We start from the raw sequence: 23000 nt of genomic DNA, 5'->3' as shown, positions 1-23000 counted from the left end.
ACCCCAGAAAGAACCACCGACCCACGAGAAGCTACTGGCAAGCTTTCTCACATACCCAAATCGGCCGAATCGGAGACTCGAACCCACGCAGGCAGAGGTGAGATGGCAGTGATCCGTAACAGAGAGCGCTTTAGACCACTCGGCCACTAGGGGCTCCCCTGTTTTGTTTTGGTTATTGTTATGTCAAAGATCATGTTTTCTCTGCAAGGAGAGTTTGCAATTGATACTTTGTATTGGTTTAACCACATTTCCAATGCATTTCTATGAGTATATTACAAGTCATTTCTTCATTTTGATTCTGTATAATTTAGAGCTACATTCATCATTAATTTTTTTGTTGTTTCGACAAATCTCACAAATAATGATTTATACAATATCTTTATTCAGTCAGTGTTTAATATGTATCAAAAACATCTTTTTATTAGTGTACATGTGTCCATGTGTGCTAAAAATATGAAGCTCATCATTTATTATTTTTGTTGGAGTGCCAATGTTTTGTAGTGTTTGGTTTAATCTACATAAGGAATAATTTCAATGGGAATCAAAGAATGCCTGACCCAAAACACACAATTAAGTCTCAAAGTCGTGAACATTTACACTCATAAGAATACATGAATTCTTACACTATAATGAATTGGGTGTGGAACTGTCATAGATTACGCATACTGGCGTCACAACCAGTTATGTAGTTTTAAGCTGGATTGCCATGTAGCTTTGTAATACTACGGTTATAATGAAAGTATATTCGCAAAATACGTTGCTCTAAAAAAAATTGTATGTCTTATTTAATATTTTTTCTTAGACTTTCGATGCTGTGTATAGCACAACATTTTGAATGCAACAATTCCTGCAAACAAGTCCTGCAGTTTGAAATAGATTGGAGTGAACCTTGGTTCATTTCTACTTGACCTGATTGACTATTTTTATTTTATTCATTGTGAACAACTAATACATAACTAATTTATTTTCTCTGTGTATTGGCTTGATATCAGGATCATTAATAATAAAAGAGGTAAATATGTTTATGTAGGTAAAAGTTTTGGAGTTTCCTAAGTGAATTATGCATGATCCAGGTTATTGTTTTTGACACGTGTCCCCCAAAGGAATTACTACTAACCCCTAAGAAGGATGGACAATTAAAAGGTTAAATAGCTCCGAGCCCCCAGTCAGCAAAGCCGACAGTCTAGGTGTATAAAATAATAAGTTGAAAGGTATAACAATTTCATAAAACTATATCACGCTATTCAACAATTACAGGACAATTTTTCAATGCAATCGCTTCCAATCAATACTATACCTATTAAAATTGCCAGTTATTTCATCACGCGAAATTAAAGGTGAGAGAGTTTTCTTCTCGTGTCCCTTCTATGTTACTCATCTCAAACTTCCGCCTTGTATTCCTTTGTCGGTACTTCCAGTACCATTGTTTCCGTTCTCTCGGCCCGCCTTGTTTCCGTCTCCGGCCCTGCGCCTTCGCACTACTGTCTATTCTCCCGGTCCTCCAATTATTCTTGTCTCTCGAATCTTCGGGTGACGTCCTATCCCACCAGGAAAGCTTCATGTGGATTAGAAGGGATGTACAATTTGGTCTCCTTGCTCAATCACACGAGAATTAACACACTCTCACAGACCTTTCATTAGCATAATGGCAATTAAATCATTAGTTCAAGTCATCCACTCACATCTAAATACACGCTTGTTCTATAATAAAGACTACAACAATAATAATATCACGACTTCTGATACATACGCGCATATCGCTAATTCTGTATATAGTAAACAATCAACATCTGCAATATTTCGACGCATTTCCTACCTTACAAATTATAAAAGACACATACAAATATAAAATGCCTAATTATACGTGCACAAGGACAACAAAGCCTAACTCTGCATAATCCAGAACTATATATTCAAATACAAACAAGTACAAAGTCTAATACTACTCACTATCAAATTCAGTTATGCGCCACGGTGCAACATCGTAGCGGATTACACCATTCACTTCAATTTTACCCTAACAACTGCATACATTAATCCTGAATATTACTAATTTGTTATACGCTACATGACGACTTGTTGATAATTCAGATATAATAGAATATTAAATTTCTACTAAATTAAATGCACATAATAACGTGTAAATCTTACGACACCTAGTTAGGAAAGTGAGGCGGATTCGGGCGAAGATATTCTACCTCAGAAGACTTTGTTTCAAATCTCGTCCGAATTTCCTGGAACTCCCTTTACAGCTCTTTTTCGAGTGGCAAAGTCGCTCTCGGAGTGCAGTCTTGTATCTCCCAACTCTTTCCATTTCCAAACGTGTACTGATTCTTTCACTATAAATGTAACCGAATAAAGTCTGGCTGCGTGAGAAACCCGCCCCAATATTTGACTATCTAAGTTCCGATTGGATAGCGGTGGTCTCTTTGAAAACTATCTGACATAGTAGCACTGATGCGTTATAATGTCAAGCTTGCCGGTCTCTAAGCCTAAGCCGACCGGTAACATTACTGCTGATAGCAAAACAAACACAGTTTGTCTCCACCGTGCCATTGTTCTCTTTGAAGTAACCGCGAATATGACCGTAACGCAATGGCTAATTCACGGATATGCAGTTTCCTTGTTTCAGAATCGGTCTAAAGTCGTAATATTATATAACACGTATTGACATTTCCCAAAGTACTCTGAATTAAGAATTCTATCAGAAGACATCTTTAAACATGAGGCAGGAGTTGTTAGCAATTTTTTCAGGCAACGTGACAGTTTTGTAAACACCAGGATCATTCTAGAAGTTTTTATTTAGAAAATGCTAATTGAGACATGAGGTCAAATAGAGAAGGACTTTGGTCATTCTTGCTTTAACATGTAGCACTTTCAATTTGTATTCTGTTGAGATGAATTGCATTTCTTCAAATTATTGAATTGTGATTATTTTCTCTGGAAATACAAAAGTGGTCTGATAAATTTTTTGGATAGAAACATTTACTGAAATATATTGTATATTCAAATCTGGAATTATATTTCTCTGATTCAACCAAAGAATGTTGTCACATCAACACACTAGAAGCTATAGCAGACACGTCATCGACTTAATTTTTTTTAAATATACTTTTACTTAATTTTATTCAGGACTTTAAATTATTAGGACTTGTATCTGTAATTATTTGATTATTTTGGGATTTAGTTCGCAATTCCGTAAGTTCTTTTTCTCTCATTTTCTCTTTGTATTCTAAAGAAATAAATTATTTGTTAAATTTTACAAAGCTTGTTGTCTTTCACTCTGTTCTGTTACTTATTTTAAGAGCATAGACTGGCAACAATATATGTAACTGAAACTTTCGGATACACTAATCATGAACCTTTCCTTCTTATGATATATTACATATAGAAATAATGATACGGATAAATATCGCAGTAGTCACCTTATCGACAAACTCTACCAATATAACATAGCTGATAATACTGGTCTTCAGAAGTCGTCCGCTTCAGAGATAAAATGTGCTATTTATTATGGATTTTGATGTGTTTAATTCAAATATGACAATTAAAACAACTGATTAGTTACTGTTTCGAAGGTGTTAAAGTTTTTTCATCATAAGTCTGTGTATATTGTGTAGATAGTAGAGTTTTAAATATAAATTCTTAACCTAAGTCTTTTCATGTGTTTATGGTTGCTTTACATGCTAATATTTCCCCTGTCCTGTTTATGTAACACTTTAAGAAACAGCAAAAGGGTTATATAAATAAAATTTATTATGAAACAAGAGGCAAAATACTATTATGTGTATATAAATATACTCAGCACTTCTTGGCTTGTCTCTTGTATTCATTAAATGGAGCATCTCTTGTCACTGTCTAGCAATAGTGTGCAAGCATTGATGGGCTCCACTTACCTGATAGCGTTTCTCCATTATTGCAGTGTCAGCAGTTCGGTGGAAACAATTCTAGATGAGAGTGCAAAAAAGTGTCTTTAGTGACATGTTGCAACCAAGGCTTTTGTATGCCCTGAGGTGGTTTTTAACCAATTCCCCGTAGTTGTCTGCCTTGTTGTTTCCGAGAAAATGTGTTGCCACCAGCTGGAAGGCTTTCCATGCCGTCTTTTCCGTGCCACACAGTGCACTGTCAAATGCATCATCTGGAAGAAGTTCTCGAATCTGAGGACCAACAAAGATACCTTCCTTTATATTGGCTTCACTTAAACTTGGAAATGTTCCACGGACGTGCTTGAAAGCTGCTTGTGTTTTGTCCATGGCCTTGACAAAGTTCTTCATCAAACCCAGCATGGTATACAAGGGTGGTAACACAATCTTCCTTGATTCAACAAGTGGTGGATACTGAACACTTCTCAGGCTCCAGTTGACTGTCGTTGTGGCCAATTTCGCTTGATTTAATAAGAATCTCTCGCACGACTATCCCATTCGCAGAGAAAGCATCAGTACTTTGTGTATCCAGTCTGCACACCATGCGAAAGAGCAAGAACCTTAAAATCGCCACAAAGCTGTCACTGATGTTGGACATAGGTCATAGTTTATGCACCTCAAACATTGTTTCATGTTGTCATAGGTATCCTTCATATAGATTGTATGACCAACTGGAATTGATGGCTGACATTGCCATTATGCAGCAAAACAGATTTAAGACTCGTCTTCGATGAATCAATGAACATTCTCCACTCATTTAGATAACGAACGATGTCGAAGGCTGCCATCAGACCATCTATGTTGTTGCAGGCTACAAAATCAACTTCCATGAAGAAGAATGGGACAAGATCCTTTTGACGGTCACAGAACATGGAAACCCTAACGTAACCTGCCAAGAGATTCCACTGGTGTAGTCGAGAGCACTTTAGCTATGCCTTACTCATGGTTTGTTCCAAATCCCTGATAAGGTCTTTCAGTTCACCTTGTATTATGAAGTGTGGTTCAGAGGAGTAAGATGTGAGAAAATAGGGGCCATGTGTCATTTATGGTCTGGACTGGAAGTTTCATATTCTTCCTCTTCCTTGTCTGACTCGAGTGAGAATGATTCTGGTGCTTCAGAAAACGACAGTACGTCTCTGTGGGGTGCTGTGTGTATAGCTGATGGAATGTTTGGATAATGCATAGTCCACTTTATTGTCTTTGTTACAGCTTTCCCAACTGGAGGCACCATGCAGAAGTAACAATTGCTGACATGATCTGTTGGCTCTCTCCTAATCATTGGCACTGCAAAAGGCATATATTTCATTTTCCTGTTCAGCCACTGGCGAAGATGTGTTGCACAAGTGTTGCATCATATGTGTGGGGCCCACCTCTTGTCCTGATCTCCAATGTTGCTGTCAAAATGAAGGTGATAGGCTTTCTCAACCATAGTGGTTATACTGTGCTTTTGTAATGCAAAAGTCACTTCACCACAAACGTAGCAAACGTTATCGGCACTGTTCACACAAGTACGAGGCATCTCTGGTTACATTGGCTAAACAGAAATGTGTCCCTTTGCAAAATTAAACACTTCCAAATAAGAGAACACGACACTGTATGATTTCTAGAGCTGATATAGGGCAATTTGTTAAGCAGAGTGATGTAAGCTTAGTTATGATTGCATCATCAATGACTTCTAGGAATAATATGATGCAATTCATATCATGTATGACGCAATACCAGCTTCATATTGCATCATTCATTGTTTTGCCTAAAAAGCAAGTACTGTCCAAGCCCAGTCGTATATTTATTCATAGATCCAGTCAAAGATATGTTTTAGTCATTTATGGTTTAAACTGAGATCCCTTCCCTTTATAACTCACTTATCCTCCGCTATTCCCAAGTCAAGGGTCGTATATACTGACCCATTATCATATCTTTACAACTAGGGCCAATTAACAATTGTAAGTATGATTTTCGTTCTCAGTGATCCAGAATTAGTAACGTTTGACTTTACTTCGGAAGCATTTTAGCTGTAGACCAATGTAGTTGTTTTAATAACATCTGTCATTACTTTTGTTTCAGCTATCTTTTGTGATTCCACAGGAAGAAACACAAGGAGACGCACAATTTGTGTGGATTCATGTAGGGCTGTAAAGATGTCAACTTCTTCTGCTTAAAATGATTTTGTTCCATATTTTATGTACTGTCGATTTGGAACAAAGTATGCATTTAAAATTCACATCCATGGAACAGCTTGAAGTGCACAAATAATCATTTGAAATATCAAAATCTCAAATGTTCATATAAAACAAAGTTCTTCTCAAAATATATTCCTTTATTTTTTGTATCCATAAAGCATTTGGCTCAAGAATGTCTCTGATAACAAAGAATGCAAAAGTCTTGAGAAAATTAATTTTAAATGTGTCCATTGGACATGGATGCCTTAAAATTCCTATGTAAAGGAGAACTGCTTGAATCAGGGTTGGTTTTGTTTGGTTTTGTGAGGATTAGCGCGATTTTTCAGAACATGATAGGCTGTACATAGCGGCCAGTACTTTTGGTGAAGGAAAAACTCTGGAGGAAACACTGATCCTAGAGAAGAAACTGACAAGCTTTCTCACATGTCCTAGTTGGTTGAGCCCAAACTCATGTTCCGTCAGACAGGAGTGAGACGTATGAGAATTTTGTAAAGGCAAGTGCCATAAACCAAACGGCCTTCCAAAGCTCCATCTGAGTAAACAAAATAATCATTGCGACAACGAAACCATATATCCATGTTCAGATGATGTCAGTAGTCTCTTAAACATTGCAAAGCAATTCAAGAAAAGAGGTGGGGATTTTTGCATATAAGAATGCACTTGTATAACATAAAAAGAAGCAAAATTCTAGAAAATGAGATAATCGAGATACGAGGATAAAAACCCATGCCAAAGTTCACTTAAATGAACAGTTCTCCTTTACACGGGAGTTTTATCCAGATTATATAGTATAGGGCATTCGAAGAGACTGGCTGTCTGTAAACCTCTCTTTTTCTCTTATGCTTCAGAGGCTGAAAAAGCCCCACTTTTTATGCATTTTATCAGTCAAATCAGATTCTTGACAGATATACCCAGTGTACCATCAGGACTTGTCCTTTCAATGTCTTATGAGTGTAACCAGTATACCTCCTGAACTTGTCCTTTCAAGATTTTATGTGTGTACCCGGTAAACCTTCTGGATTTGGGAATCAAGTACATCAATGAGTGGATAAAAGATTAGGCCTTCACCTAAATGGAGCATTAATTTAGGAAAGAAAGAGAATGCAGTAAGTCACGGTGAAACCGATTTGTTTTATTTATCCACGTATGTTAAAAGTGCATTATGCCTTTGTTTAAATTGATTTACTTAAAATATAAACGCATTCGTGGATGTAAAACGTGCTTTCTTCCGTTTTGCTTTGTAATGTTCATTCACTTACAATGAAATATACCTATACAAGTTTGTCAGATTGAGAGAGAGAGAGAGAGAGAGAGAGAGAGGGTGGGGTGGGGTGGGGAGAACCCCAACATTCTATACCCTACCATGGCGAGAGTGATTTCCCAAGCCTATCGAATGACTTAGCCATTTTAAAACTCCACCAATAGTAACGGAATAGTACCTAACATAGCTTAAGATATGGCTATAGTTTATCTTTAAAACTTGGGGTTTTTCGGATTTTATTTGAGTTGCAAGAGTAATGTAGTGCTGTAGGTCTAAATAACCTCTTATTATGTTTTGTTGTTGTTGTTGTTGTTATAGGGTTTAACGCCATTTTCAGCACAAGATAGGCTATACATGGCGGCCAGTATTAATGGTGGAGGAAGAACCCGGGAAAACCACCGGAAAGAACCACCGACCCACGAGAAGCTACCGGCAAGCTTTCTTACATTTCCACATTCGCCGAGCCCACGCAGACAGAGGTGAGATGGCAGTGATCCGTGACGATGAGCGCTTTAGACCACTCGGCCACTCGGGGCCCCATGGTTTATTGTAATGTACTCGCTTAAAGTTCGATTTAACGTAATAAAGTTATCAAATACAGGGCCAGAAGTGGTGGATATTAAGGTTTATTTTTATTTGTATGAACTGTATGGAGAACTTATTTGCCCATAAATGCATGCAATAAACTCTTCAAAGCGAATGAACACGGCATCGTTGGAAACGAGATTAAAGTGTCAGGCTTGCATCTTTTGTCTCGAATCAGTTCGTTTTAAATAATTTCATCAAACAAATAAAAGGACCAAACTAAAACAGCTATCATACTAATAGAGTTGCATCGTCTGATAGGTAAGGGCAAAATGTACGAAGAAACATACGATTTTACAGGCTTTTAATACGAATGCATTGTCCCGACTTGTTTATTTTTATGTGAAAGAAATTATACTAATGTTATATTAAGAAGAAACTAAGACAAACCATTTTATATTATACGTATATCAAGAAAATGTGCAAGTGAATACATTGTGTTTCGGAATTAATCAAATGGTATGTTGTGATCACCACTCTCTATACAGACTGGTACGGTAAGTCATGGCTGTAAAGAAGCATCACTGTATACAGACTGTTACGGTAAGTCATGGCTGTAAAGAAGCATCACTCTGTATACAGATTGGTACGGTAAGTTATGGCTGTAAAGAAGTATCACTGTATACAAACTGGTACGGTAAGTCAATCGTATAAAGAAGCATCACTCTGTATACACATTGGTACGGTAAGTCATGGCTGTAAAGAAGCATCACTCTGTATACAGACTGGTACGATAAGTCATGGCTGTACAGAAGCATCACTGTATACAGATTGGTACGGTAAGTCATGGCTGTAAACAAGCATCACTGTATACAGACTGGTACGGTAAGTCAAGGCTGTAAAGGAGCATCACTCTGTATGCAGTTTGGTACGGTAAGTCATGGCTGTAAAGAAGCATCACTCTGTATACAGTTTGATACGGTAAGTCATGGCTGTAAAGAAGTATCACTGTATACAGACTGGTACGGTAAGTCATGGCTGTAAAGAAGCATCACTCTGTATACAGTTTGATACGGTAAGTCATGGCTGTAAAGAAGTATCACTGTATACAGACTGGTACGGTAAGTCAATCGTATAAAGAAGCATCACTCTGTATACACATTGGTACGGTAAGTCATGGCTGTAAAGAAGCATCACTCTGTATACAGACTGGTACGATAAGTCATGGCTGTACAGAAGCATCACTGTATACAGATTGGTACGGTAAGTCATGGCTGTAAACAAGCATCACTGTATACAGACTGGTACGGTAAGTCAAGGCTGTAAAGGAGCATCACTCTGTATGCAGTTTGGTACGGTAAGTCATGGCTGTAAAGAAGCATCACTCTGTATACAGTTTGATACGGTAAGTCATGGCTGTAAAGAAGTATCACTGTATACAGACTGGTACGGTAAGTCATGGCTGTAAAGAAGCATCACTCTGTATACAGTTTGATACGGTAAGTCAAGGCTGTAAAGAAGTATCACTGTATACAGACTGGTACGGTAAGTCATGGCTGTAAAGAAGCATCACTCTGTATACAGTTTGATACGGTAAGTCATGGCTGTAAAGAAGTATCACTGTATACAGACTGGTACGGTAAGTCATGGCTGTAAAGAAGCATCACTCTGTATACAGTTTGATACGGTAAGTCATGGCTGTAAAGAAGTATCACTGTATACAGACTGGTACGGTAAGTCATGGCTGTAAAGAAGCATCACTCTGTATACAGATTGATACGGTAAGTCATGGCTGTAAAGAAGCATCGCTGTATACAGACTGGTACGGTAAGTCATGGCTGTAAAGAAGCGTCACTCTGTATACAGATAGATACGGTAAGTCATGGCTGTAAAGAAGTATCACTGTATACAGACTGGTACGGTAAGTCATGGCTGTAAAGAAGCATCACTCTGTATACAGATTGATACGGTAAGTCATGGCTGTAAAGAAGCATCACTCTGTATACAGACTGGTACGATAAGTCATGGCTGTACAGAAGCATCACTGTATACAGATTGGTACGGTAAGTCATGACTGTAAAAAAGCATCACTCTGTATGCAGACTGGTACGGTAAGTCATGGCTGTAAAGAAACATCACTGTATACAGATTAGTACGATAAGTCATGGCTGTAAACAAGCATCACTGTATACAGACTGGTACGGTAAGTCAAGGCTGTAAAGGAGCATCACTCTGTATACAGACTGGTACGGTAAGTCATGGCTGTAAAGAAGCATCACTCTGTATACAGACTGATACGGTAAGTCAAGGCTGTAAAGGAGCATCACTCTGTATACAGACTGGTACGGTAAGTCATGGCTGTAAAGAAGCATCACTCTGTATACAGACTGATACGGTAAGTCATGGCTGTAAAGAAGCATCACTCTGTATACAGACTGATACGGTAAGTCATGTCTGTGAAGCAGCATCTGTCTTAACAAATAAAATAATGACTGCCAGAAAATTATGTACAGATAAATCCATTAATAGTAAATGTACTAACATTAAACCCTTAGCAGTAGATTGTCTTGAAGCATATTTTACCTCCAAGACTTCGTCAGAACTTTTTCTGTCTTGAACGTTTTAATGATGCACCCATCACAATTCCTTGAGCCACTTGGATCCAACTTCCATTTATTTTTAGACACAACATGGCTTTAAGTTTTAAAAGGGAACAGAGAAGAAGAAAATGCAAAACATAGAGAAAACAATGAATAGATAATAAATGTGTTTCATAAAACCCATTAGTATTATAAATTATATCATATGTTTTATATGCACTCACTGGAATCTCTTTATTGATCTGAATTTTCCGTGGACTCCAGTAAATACTGATTTAAGGATGTTTGTGATAAATATGTTGTCATAATGTGCTAAGGAAACCTTGATCGTGTCAATATGTTTACAAAACATTACTACATGTAAAAGTTACGTAGACATACAAAATTAATAGACCGCAGCGGACAAAAGTGCTTCCAATGTGCATTCGTCCCGAACGATGGCGAGTTTTTAAGCTAACAATCAGATGGAACAGTGACATTGGATATTCGTTTATTTTGCATACATTATCTGAGGCTGCAGTTTTTTTTTATTTTAACTTGAAATCTGAAGAATATGTTATTTTACTCAATGCTGTTTTAAAAGCAGTCTTGCCCAAACGACATATTCATTAAACTCAAGTGACAACATTTTGGTGGATGCTTTTTCATCAAATCTTTGGGGGGGGGGGTATTATTATCAAGATGTATGGGTATTTGCAATAATTACATCTGTTGCATTTTCTGTTTACTTTTACAGGTGTAAATTAATTGTCGTATTCCAACAGACAAGAAGAAAGGTATGCTGCTGAATTATAATTTAAAAGAATATAAAGTCAAAAGTCTTAATGTCTTAATGCTGAAGATGTGTTGCAATTGATTCTAGTGCAATTGTATATATTTAGCGCATTGTTCTTTCCATATCTTCAAGGAGGGCTTCTAAATCTGCTGCTGACTCTCTATCCTTCGCAAGTTGCTTGTCCTTCAGTTTTTGCATCGGATCCAAGAATCCAGTAGACGCTGCTTCGGAAATGACTGGCAACGGACACAGAATATGACTTTGCTTAACCGTATCTGACACTGTCGGGGCTTCCCTAGTAATTGCTGAGGAGACAGCCTTGATTTTGTTCCAGGATGGACCATTGTTCTCCAGATGTCCCTCGATGGTCTTCATTAGCTCTTCCATGTTCTGTACCACAGAGGCTGCATAACCGTATACATTATGCTTGACTGTGTTGCTGCGAGCAATTTCGCCAAACCGGTTACATATTTTCTGTATGTCTGTTTTGCCGTCAAGCAACACTGCCGAAGCCTTTTGGTCACCGTCCCTAACATAATCGGCAGCTCTTCGCAGAATCTGATTAGTGGCAAGTTGGACTTCATGTTTCATGGCAGCGCCTAATGCAACTTGTTCATTAGATTTTTCAATATCCAGCTGGTAGATGCATTTCTCCACCTCTCTTCTTTCTCCTCCTCTTCCCGTGTATTTCAGTCGTACTTGGAACACTTTTTTGCCATCTATCGTATCATCATTTGCAAAACTCACGTTTGAAATGTCAGCAGTTACACCGATCTGTCTCCGCTTTCCTGCCGGAAAATCGTACAAAAAGTACGCCTTTTCCACATTTTTCGGCGTTTTGCCTCGGGTGGTGCGGCGAAGTCGGATCTTGCAATCACTGCTGCATTCTTCGTCCACAAAATGCACTCCATTAAACGTCTGAATATGGAGCGACACATTCCACGTAACCGCAGATTTTCTTAATAATATTGGAAGAAAAAGCTCAGCTGTCGGATCGTTGACGGCTTTATCCATATAGTAGTAAGCTTCACTACTGCAAGTTTTGGACAGGAGGTAAGCAGCTTCAGATATAGCACTTCCGGTTGTGACGACAGAGATTGTTACCCACTGGTTAGTCGAATCGTCAAGCGATGGTGCCATCTGGCGGATGTTTTGGCGAACTTCGTGCACCAAAGCATCTGGATCCGTAGTTCCGGCGTTTACCTCCCCATCAGAAAATATCAATATACTATTTTTCCTGTTCAAGAGCTCGTCCGGACTGTGAAATAAAAATATCAATGAACTGAAGCCTGGTTTACTATTATCATTTAGTTCCACGAGGTTATTTTGTCTTTATGACAATTGCAAACCATTGTTAAGATCATCCCTTTAGTTCGATATTCGTTGAACTATCTTTATAGAAAATGAATGAAATCTTGAACTACAAGTTAACTATGCTTAATTATGCATTATACTCCAATACCTTTTATCTGCCTCTTTGTCCTGCTAGAGAAAAATGCCTATTAAAGAAACAGAAGAGATGATGGTTAGGGTTCGTTTTGTATAGAAGTTATCAATTAAAAATAATAAAGACATTTTCAACATTGGATCGTGCCAAACTTTGATGTTGTTTCAATAGATTTCACTGCTTTTTTGTATGTCAAATATTATATGTATTCCTCATGCTCTCTTGACAGTTTTGACATAATTTATGTCTAACCTGAAAAGACAAATCATTTCCATCACAGCGGTCTTAAAACTCACGTCTTTATTGCATCTTTGAAAACTTTGAGAGCCATCCTCAGTCCTGCACTTAGATTCGTTTCCCTGCACATTCGACCACCGTCTAATGTCTCGAGTTTTGACAGCATTTTTCTCTGTTTGAGTGGACAATGTATTGAAAAGAAATTTAATAAAAGTATGTATTATAATTACTCAGAATACTGCAACATGAAAAGTGTTACCTTGTACAAATTCAAAACGATTTTTAAATAAAAGGTTACAATATTGCAAATTTGAATCTTTACTAGCAATACTGTGCCATGTTTGCCTACGAAAAACATGTATATAACATTTAATTTGGTGGGATTTTTACGAAAACATTTCATTCAAAAGTTCGAACCGTGCCGAGAGATTTCGGATTGTTTTAAATCAGTCTCATAAGAAGAATGAAATTTACAATTGAGATGTGACCTTTTAATAACTTACTCTAGTTATCAAAGTAAAAATTATCAACAAATTTGCACTTGTCTTTCCACGAAACGTTATTCTTTCAATGGAGGGATTTGGTTATACGGATTAACACTTACATGATTCGTCGACCCGGAAACAGTGATAATAAAGCCGAAACGCAGGAAGTTTAATATGGTATTTGGATCATAGAAAAGGAAAATAAAATGAATGGAGTAAGGCACCATACCCTAGAATCGTCTGTAATTTCTGTCAACGGGTAGAAGATATCAGCATCTGCCCCGAACGTTACTATTCCAGCCTCATCTCCACTATCCAGACTCTGCATCAGTTGCATGGCGAACTGTTTAACCTGAGGTGAAAAATTTTCACAATGCCTCACAAAGATGTTCTGATTATCAGTGACTGAGAATATGGCTTAACCGTCATGAACTCGATCGGGATCGGATTAGATTAGAGTTATGCCGTCAATGGGTTTTCGATTGTACACGACAATAAACAAAGCTATGAGTGATAAAAACAAGGCAACCGTTGAAGGAGACAATCTTTGCTGCCATTATTTTCATTATTCGAACCGGCTGTAAAAGTAGAAGAGAAAATGTGCTCCCAGTCAATGTTCTGTGAACGTCCTTGTTGACTCTTAGAATAAGTATAAAATTTGAGTTGATTGGTTATTTAATAAAGTATAATAAAACCAGAGAAAAAAATGTCGTTTGATTTCGATGATGCCGTAATGAACTCTGCCAAAGTGAACGCATGTAATAAGAGAAGCAATAATTCAATGACACAAAAACTGGCATACCAATAACACAAAAAATGGCATACCAAGAACAAACAATGGCAACTTTTGTCAGATTTACTAGGAAAACAAGCATATATTTGCAAAGATTTCGAGATATTATTTCCGATGAGGGCAGAGAGTTATTCGTGGTTAATAAGTCCAAGAACTTCAGTCGTATTTTATTTTTGCATTCTTTCATATTAATCGTACATCATGAATTGCTTACGCCATTCTTACAAACCCTTCGTACAGTTCCTTTCGGGTATAAGTAAACCAAGTTCAAAATTATTTTCGTTAGTCACATCAGCTATAATGTAAATAAAGTAACTGAAACTATTACTAGCAGTTACCAACTATTACCAGCAGTTACTAACTTACTTGGGTTATTTTTGTGTGTCGTCTACTTTGCCCGAGCGAATGCAGCATACTGCCGCTTCTATCAACAAGAAGAACGAACCTGATCGGCACGCTTGGAGTGGAAGTGACGTGCTCTGTACTCAGCTCTGTGATAAGTCGTACCTTAGAAAAAGAAAGAAAAGAAAATAAAGCTTTAACGATACAGTGATAACAATCGCTTTATTGACAAAGGAAAATATGATACGATTTTATTACAGTAGTTCTTTGTTACACTAGGTTCTAATAAATTACAGACGTTTCTTGACATTTACTGGCACTGTTATGAAAAAAACACTTAAATTCGATTTTTTATAACTCCTGGAACTGGAGTATTTGTGGCAGGTTGTGGTGATGGTGGTGGTGGTAGGACATGAATTAAGAAGCACTAACCCGTGATATACCTGAAACTTGAGCAAACTCCGGGACAGCAAAAAGAAATATAAAAAATGCCTAACCCACTTCACCATTCCGGCATATGAAAACTACACTCATGACAAGACTATGACACAATTTTAGAGCATACTGCTAAATGTGAATTTATTTTCGATTAAAGAAAAAACAGCTTGTATATCAATCTCAACCCTGTTACCCACCGTCAGCCAATTTGAAACTCAACCGCGTCGGTGATAAAAGTAATCGACCATAGCCCCCAATATGCATTGACTTACAAACTTTAATATCGATGATTTTCATCTTTAGCCATTAGTCGTGGATTATGATCGGTTTTACATTTTTTTTTCATGCACAGTGTCATTTTCGCACACTGGACAAGGGTTACGTTGCTTATATCCCGGAAAGGTGCACAGTTTTCTGGCACATTTGTCAACTACCATGCTGCTTATATCCCGGAAAGGTGCACAGTTTTCTGGCACATTTGTTGACTACCATGTTGAAGTCACAAGGGATGGACTAAACAATGCGAGCTAGAAGCTGTTATTCACCTATGCTACTTTTACAGTATAATTTGTTCTTAACATGTGAAACCTGATTCGTGTATATTCAGTTATTGAAAACTACAGTCGAACGCTTGGTCACCAAACGTTTGCGACTACCAATCTTCGATGGTTGTGACAAACTGTCAATCAGCTAACGTTAGCATGTTATCGTAGGTAAGATTAGGTGAAAACAGTTTTAACGAATATCACCCGAAAATCCCGGCGTGCTAAAATATATATTATATAATATTTTCTTCTCCATTACCTTGCAATTGCTGGATTAGTGCAGTATTTATCTATAGTGTTTAAAATAGGTTTTTACTGCTGGGAACTACCTTTAGCAGTTGCAGGCACTTTTGATTCATTAGATTTATCTGAGGAGTAACTGAACAAGCTGTTTGAGGCATTCGAAAGTAGAGATGCTACAGTTCAATGAGTCCAAAAAGAAGCATTCAGCGAAACAAACGACTGAATGTGATATCCGTAATGTCTAGAGATGGCTTTATGAGCACTCATTATTAGAAATGCTCACAACTATTTGCATTTGTGATGGTTCAGACTTCACTAGTCTACAAATATTTACCATAGAAAGTTGATGGACCATATGTTATATAGCCATCTTGAAAGCATGATATAAAAGGAAGAGGCAGACAGGCAGACCAATACAATGATACAACCTTGCTGTCCTCTCGAACAATGTGATACTTGACGTTTATCTCGCCATAGGGTTCTCCATTGTCGTCAGAACCTCCAGCCTCTTTTCCAGCAGTGACGCCTAGAACACATGTTGATGTATTTCCGTCTGTTGGGGACGCATTTAATTGTATCTCACGTCGTCGTATCAACGGACTCTCCTTCTGTGTATTCTTTGTCGGATAAATCGACTCATAGATTGGATTTCCAACAGCGATGCTTTCTTCAGTGTTTCCTTCTGGGCGCACGGATTGTCCTGTCTTAGTGGAGCTTGCCCCGTCATCTACAGGCTTTTCTCGAGTGATTAAGCTGCGAACCAAGTTATCGTGGCTCGTATGAACTCTGCTCGAATCAGCTCCTTGACATCTAGGAGAACTTGTTTTTGTGACCCTCCCATCTTGCTCGAGTGGCCATTGTCGGGAATCTTAGTAAACAATAAAATAGCTTTGTTAAAGTGGATTATAGCGAAGGCCAAACACCTATCTTGCACAGAAATAAACGAGAGTAGGAATTGTTACCATGCTCCATTTTCTATCTTACACCCTATACATATATTTTGATTTTTCTCTGAGTGCACGATTTGAGCACTTTAACCACAAAACTATTGATAAATCAAAGAAATTGTACCTTACTATAAATTACTAAGTAATTTACATTCATGTGTTCGTCAGTTATTGACAGATTTCTCTAACACCCAAGGATATAAATAAGCAGTTGAGAAGGATGTTATATGACGTTATCCTTACGAGAATTGATTATAGCAAGTTGTTTTCCTCCTTTCGTTCGTAATTGGGAAAAGAGGAAAAGATGAAAGAATGTGCTTTTGTATTTTTCAGAAGGAACTACTGGTCTTTTAAAACAATTAGTTTCATATAATAGAGCAATTAGCAGGCAAAGATTCCGACTTTAATAACACTGCTATTTTAGATGCAGAAAAGACTTTGCCTTTGCAGTAAACAACACACACACACACACACACACACACACACACACACACACACACAAGACCCATTATTCACAACATACATGCCGATAAACAGATATAAAATGGTGATAATTCACCTATGTCAAATACATAATATATACAATAGAACACTCGTGCTGACGTACTGAAAACGAAATTGGGGGGGGGAGAGGGGAGTTTAACTTTTAGTATATATTATTATATCGTTTACCTCATATCCTTGCTACAGAAGGCGGAAGTGTAGCCCCGTTCGACTAGTTATAAAGCTATCAAGAAACCCATGGGTGCAGTGCAAAAGGTGCAGGGGACATTATATTTAGCAACAAAACTAGCCGATTTGTAAAGTAAATCATATTCAGTGCAAGAGAATTCAAATAGTTAAATCCCACATAACTGCAATTTATCGGTACATATTTAACTAACAAATTATCTTCCTGCCATAATATGCGTGTCCTATACAATGCCTTTTCTGAAAAACGAGCACTTGAAAATTCAAGCTGTTTGTTCCTGTCACATGGTGTTCATGATTCCGATGTTATGCTGTATGTATGTGTTCGTGTGCCTCGGTAAGGACAGTCTTTGCCAACTGTCTTGCTATTTTCTCAACTGAAACAAAATAGATGATCAATTTTCACGCCTTCGATGTTATTGAATAGATGTCAGTTTTTTTTAATATAATGCCTGCAGGGAAATTAAGTCATAAAACATTTTAATCCTCCTCATGTGTATTCATAAGAAACAACGAAGATAATATTCATGAAAATAAATACCAAGCACGTACCAAGTGTGAAGCAAAGTTTAAATGCAAAATAGCATGCAGCATATAAGGAAATATGGACAAAACAATCATCATGACATAAACCATTGAAAACAATCATCATTACATAAACGATTGAAAACAATCATCATGACATAAACGATAGAAAACAATCATCATGACATAAATCATTGAAAACAATCATCATGACATAAACGATATAAAACAATCATCATGACATAAACGATAGAAAACAATCATCATGACATAAATCATTGAAAACAATCATGACATAAACGATTGAAAATAATCATCATGACATAAACAATAGAAAACAATCATGACATAAATCATCGAAAACAATGATCATGATATCAATCATTGAAAACAATCACCATGACATAAACGATTGAAAACAATCATCATGATATAAGCGATTGAAAACAATCATACATGACATAATCCATTGAAAACAAATTATCATGACATAAACGATTGAAAAGGAGAAAACATACTGGTAGATTTTAGGCACATTTGTATACATTTCCAATAGGAATGTTTCCAATTACATTAAAAACATTGAGCGTTCGTGATATAAAAAATGTGAAACTGAAACAACTAGTCGGAAAGAAAGATATTTAAATTCAACAAATGCACTGAATATAAATGTACAACAAAATTATTTTAAAACCCACTTATCACTTCAAAACAACAAATTACAATTTATTTCCGAATAATCCCGATAAAATTGCCCTCGTTACTGACGTTAATGACTGGTGGTAATTAGTGAAAATGTGATAACTGATGTTAATTAATTTATTTAAAAGTAACAATATAGCTCCTGTTGCTTTTATAACCTTGGATTATAATAAAGTCATTCCAGTATGTCATCACAGTTTCCCAAATAACCATATCAATGTTAAATGGTAATAAATACGTATCTCACTAGCTCATACACGTTGATTTCCGTCCCTGTTGTTATCTTTAAAATCCGAAAGTGGGTATACAGTTTCTTGAAGAAAACACAATCAATACCTTGGATCATATTTGTAAAATACTGAGTAATAAATCAAGCTACTTCTCTCATACAGCAAAGACACATGGACATTTCCAATAGCAGTTGTAACAGTAGTCGTTGAATTGCTAGTTCGAGAAGCAGCAACATTATAATTAGTGGTAGGAGTAATTTTAAAAGTACTAGCTGTTGTCGTTGTTGTTCCTGTAAATACTATTGTACTATTTGTGATGTGACTATTATTTTGTGCAAGATATGTAGATTTAGTAATTATTGTTGATGCCATGGCAGAAGAAAAATGAAAAATAATAACTTATGCATAATAGCAAGTACATGTATTTATTGTAGCATCCATGTTGACGGCAGTGTTGGTAGTGATAACAGAAACAGCAACATCAACAATAGCATTAGCAGACCAGCTATAGGAAAGAAGTTGTAGTTGTGTGTGTTGTTGTACAAATTGTAGTAGTAATAACATCGTACCTTGCTTACGACTGGCATAGTCTCATTTGTTTGCAATTTTTCCCTCTGTCTAATCACTTTTCGAGGCCATTTAGTAGTAGTAGTTGAAGTAATATTGCTAATATTTGAAGAAGTAATGAATGGAGTGGCAACAGAAAGTAGCAGTAATAATAATAATAATAATAATAATAGTAGTAGTAGTAGTAGTAGCAACAACATTAATAGTTTTGGTAATGGTGGTAGTGGATATATTACAACCTGGCCTAGTGCTAACTGTTTTTTTGTTACTGTTCAGCTGATGTAAACTTTAGGTTTTAATACAAATGCTGTTTTGAACAAGGGATGTAATTACATTAATTACTGTAGTAGCTATTACCTTCGTACGAGAAGAATAATTACCAATTTGTGCATGAATTTGATTACTAGTATTTGGTATTGCAGTTTTGCTGATTGTAGTATTAGAAGTAATAGTAGTAGTAGTAGTAATAGTAGTAACAGCAGCAGAAACAACGACAATTAGTGCAGTAGCAGACGTATTAGTGGCACCAGCAATATGAAATAGTAATACTGTTATTAGTAGTAGTAGTACATGTACATGCATACGTAGCAGCAGTATTAGTAGTAGTAGCAGTAGCGTACCTTCATTTAGTCTGACGTATTCATCAGCTGTTTGCTCCCTTGTCAACGTCTTAACACGGGGTAGGGCTATTTCTTCGCCATTTTGTCGACCTGAAATATCAAGTGGAGCTATGAGATGGAACGACATCCGCGTATTGGAGGTAAACGCAAGTCCTACGCAGGTACAGACAAGACAGACACCACTGATCGAACCACTCCCTAATGATTTAAAGGGTCAACCTAATATTTCACGTCAAAACTACCTACATGCAGTTGTGCATGTTCAAGTTATAGCGCCTGATCAAATTCAACAAAAAAACAAAAAAAAAATCTGGAAAGGGGCAATAATAACACTGATGATGCCACAAGATAAATGAAAGCTTGTCGGCATATTCGTACACAATTAAAAATCTACTAATTTAATCGTGTAACAATATAATACCGCATCAACATTCGAACAGTTAAAATGTGAAGGAAAGCGTCGTATCCCCACCAGTGTGTAAGCTATTGCTATACCCTACTATACCCTACCCCCTCCCCATTGCGTTCTCAACTCATAACTTCCTCTTCATGCTGTGGGCTACAATTCTAAGACTATCGTTCGCGTCAGCATAGGTTCCCTAAATCATACCCTATAAATGAAGTTGGAATATTTACTCAGCATAACAAAGCGCGAGATAACATGGACAACGCCATCATAAATGTAATATGTATTACATATTGACACATGACATGCGACCAAGGTTTTCCTGTTTCCATTGATAGATGTGAGGATCAAGTATATATTTCAATCATCACACTTCGTTCATTCAGATAACGATTCGTATCCATATACTGACTATATTAATAATACTAATAATTTTATTTTACTAACAATTTTAAGATACCTATAGTTTTATGTTATTAATAGTTTGAAGTTACTAATAACTGTAAACTACTAATAGTTGCAAGTTCTTAATAGATGTAAGTTACTAACCGTTTTAAATTACTAATAGCTGTAGGTTACTAACCGTTTTAAATTACTAATAGCTGTATGTTGCTAATAGTTGTAAGTTATTAACAGCTGTAAGTTACTAATAGATGTAAGTTACTAATAACTGTAAGTTACTAATTGCTGTAAGTTACTAACAGTTGTAAGTTACTGATAATTTTAAGTTACTAATGGTTGTAAGTTACTACTAGTTGTGAGTTACTGATAGCTGTAAGTTACTAAAAGCTGTAAGTTACTAATAGTTTGAAGTTACTAATAACTATAAGAGCAATTGCGAATCTTAAGTAATAACTAATAAATTTTAATTTAAAAATGTTTACTAACATTGTCATATCACAGAATAATGGCGCCTGCATACATTTTTTATGTTAGAAACTAATAACTTTAAGTTTTGTTTGTCACATGATGCAATTTGTAAGCAATTCGAAGGTTATGTAAAAGTTTGTAATTGTATTATAATTAAAATGAGTAATTAGTTTACCAACTATAACCAGGTGCATCTTCTACACAGTTAAGTTTTACGCAAACGGAATGAACGAATAATTAACTGAATAAATGAAAGAATAAAAGGAATGAAAGAAAGAGTTGATGTCAAATTCAAAGTTGTATACATTTGATGGAATTATGTAATCAGGCAGATACACCTACATATTTATATTGTTTTGTAGCTGAGCAGAAATAAACTTTATATATCAGTAATTAGTTCACCTCTTTTTGCCTTGTCGTCTTTCTCAAGCATAGACTTCACGGCATTTTCCAATATGACAGCTTGACCTAATGAAAGTCCAAGCTGTTTTGAACATAACGGTATATCTACTAGTTTGAGGGCCCGAAAATCGTTGAGGTTCTCTTGTGTCAGTTTGTCGATGGTTCCTTGTTTCAGTCCTATCCTTAGTGCCCAATCTAAAAAGTTAGGTTCCATTTCTGAAAGCTTTCTTACACTCCAGGGTGTACGCGCGCGCGTGTGCTTCTGCTAATACGTTGATAGTTTAACAAATGCAATGCACAATTCTATAATGTCTACCGCAACTAAACGTTATCGCAAAAAGAGGCCCACAGTATTTCAAGGGATACAAATTTATTTTCCTTTTCGAGGTTATAGTGACAGAAAATATATATATCTAGGGTACGTCAAAATACATCCGCTGAAGGGGTTGAAATCAAGAAATTATCCTGCTGACGTGTCTCTTTATGCGAAAGATATATGAATGAAGAGGACTTTCTTTTTCATGGATTCGTCTCTTTCTGAAAAAAAAATGTATGCTTTATACATGATGCACGTGAGAAAATGCTACTTTTAGAAATTTTTCTATTATAAAAATGAGATCATGGTCACAAAATTGTGAGTTAATTTAACGTAAATTGAAATGATGATTGAAATGGTGAAAAGTTAATACAGTCTATCGAAAAGTTTCTCGCGTCCGTCGAATAACGGAATCAACTTTAATCATAATCGGATATTAACTGAAATCTTCCGACAGACACCGATTCAAGGTCAAGATTTCTGGACCTTTTGTTTCAACAGGCACCGATACGAGGTCAAGTTCTTTGGACCTTTTGTTTCCCCAATCAAGGTTCAACTTAGACACTACTGAAACTGAAAACAGCATTTGTAACTTTCCTTAATATGAAACAGTCTGATAGCATACTAAAAATAGAGAGAGAATTTCAAATGTTGGCAGAACATGCAGTTGAACCGGTGACTGTCATATCTCATTTATATCCAATTTGACTGCTCTCAAAATCCATTTGATCAGTTTAACAGGCACACAATAATACCGATACTTCCACACACAAAATATGGGACTCCGTTATGTATGTTTCAGCCCAACCCAGTAAATATGGTTCATCCCTAAGCTTTATTATCATATCTAGCAATTAAATTACTGGGCGATTTCACTTTCCCGTGCAATGGAAATCCATGGATTTGCAGGTGAGTGCATGATAAGTATGGA

The 23000-nt window shown here is 36.6% G+C and overlaps 2 protein-coding genes across 3 annotated transcripts in view; both read right to left on the bottom strand.

Moving 5' to 3' along the window:
* Positions 1–2771, bottom strand: part of LOC149793041 (uncharacterized) — a 34624-nt gene extending 31853 nt beyond the window's left edge. Inside the window, exons 1-2 of one of the 2 annotated variants that reach the window (XM_089966932.1) lie at positions 2199–2771; positions 1298–1555 (exon numbers count right to left, since the gene is read on the bottom strand). The gene's annotated coding sequence lies outside the window, so the exon portion shown is untranslated. Of the gene's footprint in view, positions 1–1297; positions 1809–2198 lie in introns of those variants that run through there. The other variant, XM_089966933.1, reaches the window with a different exon arrangement.
* A 5467-nt stretch (positions 2772–8238) lies between these two features.
* LOC149793040 (uncharacterized) lies at positions 8239–22307 on the bottom strand. The gene is made up of 7 exons (XM_089966930.1): positions 21754–22307; positions 20076–20165; positions 16223–16662; positions 14593–14733; positions 13663–13785; positions 13008–13120; positions 8239–12522 (listed from the first exon to the last, which is right to left on the bottom strand). Exons 1-7 carry the CDS (start codon positions 21965–21967, stop codon positions 11367–11369), a joined length of 2277 nt encoding a protein of 758 aa, XP_089823056.1. The 5' UTR covers positions 21968–22307; the 3' UTR covers positions 8239–11366.
* Between the last annotated feature and the right edge of the window lie 693 nt (positions 22308–23000).

This window comes from Sinohyriopsis cumingii, chromosome 8 (genome assembly GCF_028554795.1).
Source record: "Sinohyriopsis cumingii isolate HCF-2022 chromosome 8, ASM2855479v2, whole genome shotgun sequence".
Classification (NCBI taxonomy): Eukaryota; Metazoa; Mollusca; class Bivalvia; order Unionida; family Unionidae; genus Sinohyriopsis; species Sinohyriopsis cumingii.
Note: the sequence above shows the minus strand (reverse complement) of the source record. Positions and strands in the feature narration are given on the sequence as shown.

Excerpts from the sequence above, each read along its gene's own strand:
- LOC149793040 (XM_089966930.1), bottom strand. The coding sequence starts at position 21,967 with ATGGAACCTAACTTTTTAGATTGGGCACTAAGGATAGGACTGAAACAA. Across the intron at positions 20,166-21,753 it reads AGACGACAAGGCAAAAAGAG|GTCGACAAAATGGCGAAGAA; the intron begins GTGAACTAATTA and ends TTGATATTTCAG. Across the intron at positions 13,786-14,592 it reads GACACACAAAAATAACCCAA|GTTAAACAGTTCGCCATGCA; the intron begins GTAAGTTAGTAA and ends TTTTCACCTCAG.